We start from the raw sequence: 8,874 nt of genomic DNA, 5'->3' as shown, positions 1-8,874 counted from the left end.
ATTACCCTGTTGAACTGGAAATAAGTCACTGGGAGGTGAACTCAAATATCTGCTTCAACTACCTTTGGTAAATGAAATAACCAAACGATCATTCATTTTCTGATATAGCTGTAAAACTCATCTGACAAGTTTTCAAAATAAATCACTGTTTAACAAAGTATTGTGTACCTTCTAAAAATGAAACCTATATCTGAGTTGGGAAGAATTATTAACGTTATAACACAAATGCACTTTTATGTAGAAATCCATGATTAAATGAGTCTGCCTGACTAGTGATTTAGATCAAATCCACCCTGTTCCTAGACCAGTCCATCTACATTCAGGCTAGACATGCTTCTTCCAGAATACTAAAGCAGATCAAGATCACAGGGGCCCTGCCAACCTGTTTACTGATGTAGCATTAGTCTTTCACCAACAGCTGGACTTCCCTCAAACCCCTAGTTTACTAAAGCTACCTAGTTTAAATAGCATTAAGTATCTCCAGAGGAATTGGTGGGGCACAGGAAACCTCCCCTGCAAGTTCAGATGACACTGATCCTTGAGTTGCTAGGGCCATGGCAACCCAGCCTGGAGCATCACTCCCCCCCACAACCTCTATGGACAAGGTTGTCAGGGTAGGGCACCCAAGGAAAGTACCTGTAATTGGTGCTTAAAAGCCCCATCTCCTGGCAACCAACAAGGATGGAATGGGAAACAGGCCAGAGCCTCTTCCCTTGAAGAAGATCTACAGTAACAGCAGCCCTCTAAATCCACTAAGCAACACCGACCAGCACCAACCGAGTGTCAGGCTGATGCTGTTTGGTTTGTACAAAGATCAGCCTAAAGTTCACCCTAGCCACCAAGTGAGGTACATCAACAGCATGATTCTACATGACCAGGGGTTGGGGGAAGTTCCCCCTGTGCCATGCCACTGACAACTGCAGCAGCAGCAAAGCCAGTGCAGGATTTGGTCTTGATGCCCTGTAGGAGACGTGATGCGGGGCTGGGTACTTGGCTATTCCCAGCTTGGTTAACTGAACCGACACGAGGCAGCAGCAGCACTGGAGAGGCTACGGCAACTCAGCAAGAGGGAGCCATTGTGCAATTACTAAACGTTTATTGGCTGGTCATTTCAGAGTAGGGTTACTACACACATTTAGTGATTGTTCCACTGAGAGCAATTCACTGAAGTTGCCACTTAACATTCAACCATCCACCCCCTCACAACATCCGAGCTGAGGGAGTCTGTGCACAAACAGCAAGCAGGGGCTCTGGATTATTCCTCTCCAGCCCCTCCCCTCCACACAGATCTACTTCTTCTGGTTGCTCCATTTGGCCATCCTGTTGTTGATGGGAGTCTTCATGAAGCGGCTAGAGCTCATATAAGCTGCAATCTTCTCCAGGGCCTTGTAGGGGAGAAGAGGAGAGGAAGAATCTGAGCAGACGGGAGAGAGTTTGCTTCCCAGACCACCTCACAACACAGCCTCAACCTCCTGTAACATGAACATTAAGCCTCTTCTGGGCCACACCAAAGGCGGTTCCCCCACATCCCCTGGTCAGGAGTCTGATCAGTGTTACCTGCTGGCATGGTGGGATGCATCCTGCCCCATGTGCTGCTCAAGGAGTGGCCAACACCTCCAACTAGCTAGGCTTTCCCCCAGCATTGAGGAGCGGTGATCCCCTAAGTGCAAAGTTGGCTCCTGTACCTCCTCCCTACAGTCCCCAGAGCACATCCTCAGAGTTGCTGCCCTCTGCTCTGGCCCAGGCCAAAGTTAGGAATCCATAACCAGCTCCCAGATACTGCCCTGTACCTTGGCAGACTGGAGACTGGGCCATTGCCCCAATCCACATACGAGGACCCTCTCTTGCTTCACTGAAGCTATGGCAGGAGTCAGGCTGGGATAATATAGAAAGCTACTAATGGCAAGTATGGCCTTTGCTACCTTTCTGTCCCAGCACCTATTTCCACCTGGAGCCAGCAACCTGCCACTCCAGCCATTTCCACAGCAGCTTATGGCCAACAACATACAGAGCAAGGACAGAATAGAACAGGAGTAAGTGTCCTTTGGGAATTTCAAGAGACATTGTTTAAGAGGGCTCACAGGATAGGAGCGTTTCATCCCAGCTTGCCAGTGCCACCTGAAGAGTGCCTGCCAAGATCACCAAGCAAGCAGGGCACCAAGATGTGGCTGCCTCTCCAATAGATGAGGTAGCCAGTCCTCAGAGGCCAGCAGAAAGCCCATCAGATACATGGCCAAGGAGAGAGACTTCTTTCTCTCAGGAAGAAGGCCTCAATCAGGGCGGAAGCAAATCTACAGGGCACTGGGAGGGGAAAAACTTGTGGTTACAGAGCAAATGGGACTTCACTCTCTCCAGGAGGAGTTGTCTGCCATATTGGTGCCAGAGAGGGGCAGTGACATCTCCATTACCACCAGAAGTGCTAACAAGTACTTGTTAGCAATAGCCCCAGCAGCTGCTGTATCTGTTAGAGAATGAAATACTTTGTCTGTTGCCAGAAGCTTGGGAGGCCTAGTTCTCTGCAAAGGAGTGAATGTTTGCAGTGGAATGCGTCAGTCCCAGGCCCCCATGGCAAGCTGGGCTGTCCCTGGATAATAAGGGCAGTGCATTACAGGAGTCAGGGCAAACCTCACCTCAAAGCGGTCAAGAAAATCCTTCAGGTTTTGGAACTGATCCAGGCACTTGGGCTCAAACATGCGGTTCTGATCCAGGATGTCGTACATGAGAAAGTCAACAAAAGTGATCTGGAGAGAGGAGAGAGAGAGACTGACACAGGGCAGTCAAGTCTGTTCCCATGACCCCCCCCCCAATCACATCCCCACCATGTACCTTCTCCCCAGCAAACCACTTCCTCTTCCCCAGGAACTGGGAGACCAGCTTCAGCTTCTCAGGCAGCTGCTCCAAGTAGCCAAGCTTCACTTTCTCCTGCAAAGAGGAAGAGGGAAAGATTTCAGAGACATCTCTGGATTAGACCAAGGCAACCCTGGGCCCACCCAATGTACAGTAAATTCTTCTAATGGGAAGGGTACCTGGAGTTTGCCATTGTCATAAGAGGGTTCTAAGGGTGAGCAGTATCATGTTTCAGGGCAGGTCACCTGTGAATCCCCCCAGTACAGCATTATGCAAGTGACTCAATCCTTCAAGAGCAGGTGAATAATGGTTTAAGTATTAGGCCAGAAGCAGAATACCAGCTAAATGGACCCAATCTAATATGGAAAATCCCATGTGTGCCAATAGCATAGTGCTGGAGTGGGATTTGTCCTGAAATCAACAAGGTCTTGTTGCAGCCCCCCAGGACAGCATGGATGAACTCACAAAGTCAGGATTGTAGGCGATCATTACGAGGCTCATACGGAAATCCATGGCCTGGTTCTCCAGCATGTCCACTCGCAACATCTCCTCCTCCGTCTCGCCACCTGGGAGACAGAACAAAGTGTCAGAGCGCTCACTGGCAGCTACCCAGCCAAATTCCAGCCCCTTGATCCTTTGTGAGACCCAGACCTCCCACCACCAATACTCACACAACTTGTGCTTGCGCGCGATGTACCGGAGGATGGCATTGCTCTGTGTGAGCTTGGTCTGGCCATCAATGAGGTAGGGCAGCTGGAAGGGCAGTCAGAGGCAAGGTTAGTAAGCAAGCTCTTCCCACTTCTCTGGCTCCCACACTCGCCACTCCCTGCTACTTCTGCACAAGAACCTCACTGATATCCCAGCATTGGTCCCCACCCAAAATTCATCTTAATCAGTGAAACTCCCAAACCCACCACAACCCAAGGAAGGACATGCCTGCCCACCCACCCAGAACAATTCTACGTACATTTGGGAAATCCAGTCCCAGCTTCTCCTTCTCATTAATCCACTGGCTTTTGTCATAGTCTGGAGCTGGAAGGAGAACAGAGAGGGTAGATCCCAGGCCACTGCCAACACACCCACCTAATCCCTCCCCCTGGCATCTTGGGGCAGCATGGCACACACTTGTGCTGCAGATTGTCCATGGTGCTGAGCAAGATCAGCTCACTGAAGGCAGAGAACATACCAGGGGCTCAGCATTTCTGAAAGTCCGGTCCTAAGCCAAAGAGGGCCTGAGCTGGAATCCTTCCAGGCCTGCTTTCACAATCAAGTAACCATGACCACACAAGAAAGCTGTTTTGGTTTAAATTATGGTGAAGTTTCTAACCTGGTGTAGGTTAAACTATTGCAATAAGCTGTGTGGCTCCCCTTTACTCTGGTTTAAGTCATGCTGAAATGAAATACATCTAACTAGAAGCCTGGTCTGAACTGAAATAAAAAAGGTCTACACAGCCTCTCACACCAGTATAGCTCAGCCAGTTTAAAACAAACTGCACCCTCAGTAAAAACAGGTGCTGCTTTCTTTAGAACAGCTGCACAGTCTCAGGACCGTTGTAATTTGAGACAGCTGCCAATTAACTTGAGTCCATCGTGTTTATTATTACAACTGTAATAACTTAACTCAAAGTCCACTCTCGGCCCATTCAACTTGCAGCATGTCCAAAAACTCTGGCCTGGATAACACCAGGGAGCTGTAATCACATCTGCTGGGGGATACAGGTTAAGAGAGCCTACGCTGGATAAGAGGAAATAAGCCTTCTTGGTTTCTAGAGGGCAGTGTTGAGTACAAAACCTCTCAGCTTACTTGGGCTTTATTTGGCTGACAAGAGCAGTGATCCACGCACACTTACTGCCCCTTGGGTGAGATGGGGCAGCCCCATCAGCTCTCCACAACCCTCTGCAACACGTTAGGGCACAATGCAGGGTGTTCTCTATCTAGTTGGCCTTCCTCTGCAGTTTCAGCTTGGCAGAATGCGGTGACACGAGTTAAAATTTGGCCAAGGCATGAGAACACTGAGCGTCCTTACCACAAGTTAAAATCCTAAGGACCACAGACATGGCAGCTGCAGTTTTAACTCAATATGTTGACCAAGCCAAGACTAGAGAGAGGCTGGTGGTTAAGTCTCCCTGCTACCATTAGAACTGCCTCCTGGTTAAGGCAACTAGAATTAGCCAACCCAGACAAACATTTTTGCAGGGTGACATGCCCTAAGTTACTCCTGGCACTCAGTGGAGTATTCAGGGGTAATGATCCAGCTTCACTGTTCAGCCTGGAGGTCAACAGTACCAAGTTCTGTCCCACCCCTGAAGAGCGAAGCAACCCAGCTTCACTTCCCCTGATCCTACATGATCCCAACCTAAGACTGTATTGCTGCGTGCAACAGATGCTAAGCAGCAGCATGGACTACAGCTAACAGATCTTATTAGAGCCGCACGCAGTGAGGATGTTAGAACACATACACCTAACTGCTTGGTACAGGATAAAATGGGGGTTTCCCATAGCAGCAATAACCTAAGCTACTGGTAACAAGTGTTTAGATTTTGAATTGCCTCACAAGCAGGGGCAGCAATAGCTTTTTTGCAGCCCCAAGCACAGCAGCCAGCCAGCCAGCCTTCAGCAGCAAGCCTGAGTGAGGTCTGCTGTCTCGTGGCTTCAGCATACCCGCCACCGAATTGCCACCAAATCTGCAGGATTAGTGGACCTCCTGCAGGCAAGCTGCCAAAGGCTGCCTGACGGTTGCCCTTGCAGGGACTGGCAGGGCACCCCCTACAGCTTGCCACCTCAGCCACATGCATGGAGCGCTGGTTCCTGCAGCCACCGCAGCTCACAAGAGCAGTGAAGATATTTGGGGAGGTCATCTGGAGCAATACCCTTTATGCTGAAAGCACTCAGGCACCAAGAGCCTGCACCTCTCACCTTCCCCACAGCTGTACATCTTGTCCTCATATGCGGTGCCTGTGTATTCCAGCAGCAGTCGGATGGCATGGGCAAGCTGCAGGGAGAAGACCATGGCAACGTGAGAGCCTGCATGTATCAGCATTAGATCGGGGAAATTCCGACCTCAGGATACAGGAGTCAAGTTAGCCATCAGCTTTACTCCAAAGAGCCACAGGGGTGTGCACTCATTATTTCATTTACTATAGTACTATACAGTCATATTTAAACAGTATGGTGATGTGACACAGTGGGACTGTTCTTCATGTTTCTCTCAATACTGTAGGGGTGCCTCAGTTTCCCCTATGCATTTCTTAAGTCTCCAGTGCGCATAAATGGCCGATGTTCTGTCTCCTGGCAACAAATGGCTGGGGCCCTTCTCCCCTGCAAGAGGATGGCTAAAGGTGAACAAAGATCAGGTGACCTCCTGGCCCATGAAAGAGACAGGCCAGAAAGGAGGGGCTGGAGGGGGTTTCAGTTTGGAGCTGGCTGGAGACAGGAAGTGAGGGCAGATGGGGTTGTCTGGATTGCTAGGCCCCAGAATGGACCCAGCTGAGGGGTCCCATTCTCAGTACCTACAAACTGTTTTAGACCATGTTCCTGTCATCTAATAAACCTCTGTTTTACTGGCTGGCTAGAGTCACATCTGACTGCAATGTGGGGGCACAGGACCCTCCGGCTTTCCCTGGACCCCACCTGGGTGGACTTGCTATGGGAAGCGCACAGAGGGGCATATGCTGAATGCTCCAAGGTCAGACCCAGGAAAGTGAAGCCGTGTGAACTTCTTGCCCTGAAGACAGTCTGCTCCAACGGAGAGAAGGCTCCCCAGAGTCCTGACTGGCTTTGCAGGGAGCAGTTCCAGAGCCTCGCCCGGGGACTCCATGACAGGCAGGAACACAGGGCTTGCAAGGGTAAGTTTTGCAATCCAGCCCTTCCCACATGGATACCGTGCCAGGCACGAGGGCTACAGCACCCAGCACCATGTGCATGGGAGCAGGCAAACGGCATGCTCAGGTGCAAGGCCATTTTTGCCTTCCAGTGGCTTGGGACAGTTTGGGACCATTCCTGTTTGAGCAGCCAGTTGTCCCCTCGAGGGGGGGGGGGGAAGAAGGGGAAAAAACTGATAATGGAGCAAGATTCCCCCACACCTCCAATCTTGAGTCAGGGGCTTTGGCCCTCTACCTGCCCCTTCCTCACTCTTCACTGTGGTGAGCTAACACAGGCATGGGTGTCAGGTTTGTATAATTTTTGGTGGTGCTCAGAACATCCGTAGGACAGACTGGGGTGACCATCCCAGGCCCTGTGCTTCAGGGAGATGCAGGGTCCAGGGTGCCTAGGGGATTAGCAGGGGATCTGGCACTGGCTGCAGTGAGTGACCCAGCCCCAGCCCACCCTGCCAGCTCCCAGTGTCGCTCGGGGGACGGGACAGAAATTGGAAAGAGACAGGGCAGGGGTTGGAGAAAGAGTGGAATAGGGGCAGGACAGGCTGGGGCCAGGTTGCTGCTCCTGGTGCCAGGCCTCCCACTGACCACCCACCCTCGCCCCAAGCTGCCCTGGACCCTGCATCCCCATGAAGTGCAGTGCACTGCAAAGCGCAGGGCCTGGGGCAGTCACCCCGATCCATCCTGTGGACGGGATCGCTCTGGGTCCAGGTTGGCCTGAGAGATTAGTGGGGAGCCTGGCGCTGGCAGCAGCAAGCTGACCTAAGCCATCCCTGTTCCACCCCCTCCCAGTCTCCATTCCATCCCTTTCCCCAACCCATCAGGCCTCTTTCCGACTTCTGACCCCTCCCACATGTGACACCGGGAACCAGTGGGGTGGGCCAGGGCCAAATCGCCTGCTGCTGCCAGTGCCAGGCTCCCTGTTAGCCCCCCAGGCTGCCCTGAACCCTGTGTCCCCCTGAAGCATGGGGCCTCCCCAAAGCATGGTAAACCCAAACATTGGTAGAGCCAGGACCACATTCTTAAATATTGAGGGAGCACAGGCACCATGGGCCCATTTAACTCACCGCCTAGGGACACAGGACACTTCCTCAGTGCCTGTCCCATAGCCCTGAAGCCACCTACAGATCCCTAGAGACCCCCTGGGACAAAAGCACAGGGGGACCCTTATTTTGTTTTTCTGGGTGCTCTTCTACAGAGACTCTTGCAATAGCAGAGGGCTCTGGTGAAAACAATGCAGGAAAGCAACAGGGACCTGCATACTGCCTTTGCTGCAAGGAGCAGCAGGTGGGTTGCCTGGCAAGCAGGGTCTATCAATAAGGTCCAACCAAATTCATGGCCCATTTTTTAAAAATGCAAATTTTATTATTTCATCTATTTAAAACTGAAGTGTCAGGGTGATGTAACTGTAGGGGTCCTGACCCAACAAGGAGTTCGGGGGTGGGGGGGAAGGCAGAAGAAGACAGTTATAAGGTTATTGGCAGGGAGGGCATAGTACTGCTTCTTCAGAGTCAGCAGCACAGAAGCAAGGCTAGCATGGTATGGTCTTGCCACCCTTACTTCTGTGCTGCTGCTGGCAGGGAGCTGCCTTCAGAGCTGGGTGCCCAGTCAACAGCTGCCACTTTCCAGCCACTCAGCTCTGAAGGCAGCACAGAAGTAAGGGTGGCAATACCACAACCCCCTAAGAAGTTACCTCCGACCCCCTGCAACCCCCCTTGTGGGTCAGGGCTCCCCAATTTGAGAAATGCTGGTGTCCCCCCTGAAATCTGCAGAGGGGAAAAGCATAGACAAGACCTGATTTCACAGTAGGTAACATTTTTCAGGGCTGTGAATTTGGTAGGGCCCCACCCGCCCAGCCTCAGCAGCCTCCAGAGACATGGCCCTGCTCGGTCAGAGAGTCGAGCCCAGGGGGAGATGAAAACAGCAGCGTTTGCCAGCCAGCTCCTGCCAAGCCTAGCCCAGCCCGGGCCGGGCCGAGCAGCCGGCCCACCCCTGCGCTGCAGCTCGGACTCACCCCGCGGATGTCCCAGTACCCGAGAACCATCGGCATGGTGCGGTGCGGTGCGGTGCGGTGCTTTTCCTAACGCTTCACGCAACTGGTCCGACGGCTACACCTGCCAGGGAGTCCAAGCAGAGCCGCGGTGGCGGGGG

At 52.1% G+C, this 8,874-nt stretch overlaps 1 protein-coding gene across 1 annotated transcript; it reads right to left on the bottom strand.

The window, feature by feature from the left end:
* Positions 1-1,078: 1,078 nt before the first annotated feature.
* LOC115650796 (glutathione S-transferase Mu 1-like) lies at positions 1,079-8,874 on the bottom strand. Its single transcript, XM_030561210.1, has 8 exons — positions 8,738-8,874; positions 5,765-5,840; positions 3,815-3,879; positions 3,519-3,600; positions 3,313-3,413; positions 2,827-2,922; positions 2,631-2,741; positions 1,079-1,385 (listed from the first exon to the last, which is right to left on the bottom strand). Exons 1-8 carry the CDS (start codon positions 8,771-8,773, stop codon positions 1,290-1,292), a joined length of 663 nt encoding a protein of 220 aa, XP_030417070.1. The 5' UTR covers positions 8,774-8,874; the 3' UTR covers positions 1,079-1,289.

This window comes from Gopherus evgoodei, chromosome 4, assembly GCF_007399415.2.
Source record: "Gopherus evgoodei ecotype Sinaloan lineage chromosome 4, rGopEvg1_v1.p, whole genome shotgun sequence".
NCBI lineage: Eukaryota > Metazoa > Chordata > Testudines > Testudinidae > Gopherus > Gopherus evgoodei.
Note: the sequence above shows the minus strand (reverse complement) of the source record. Positions and strands in the feature narration are given on the sequence as shown.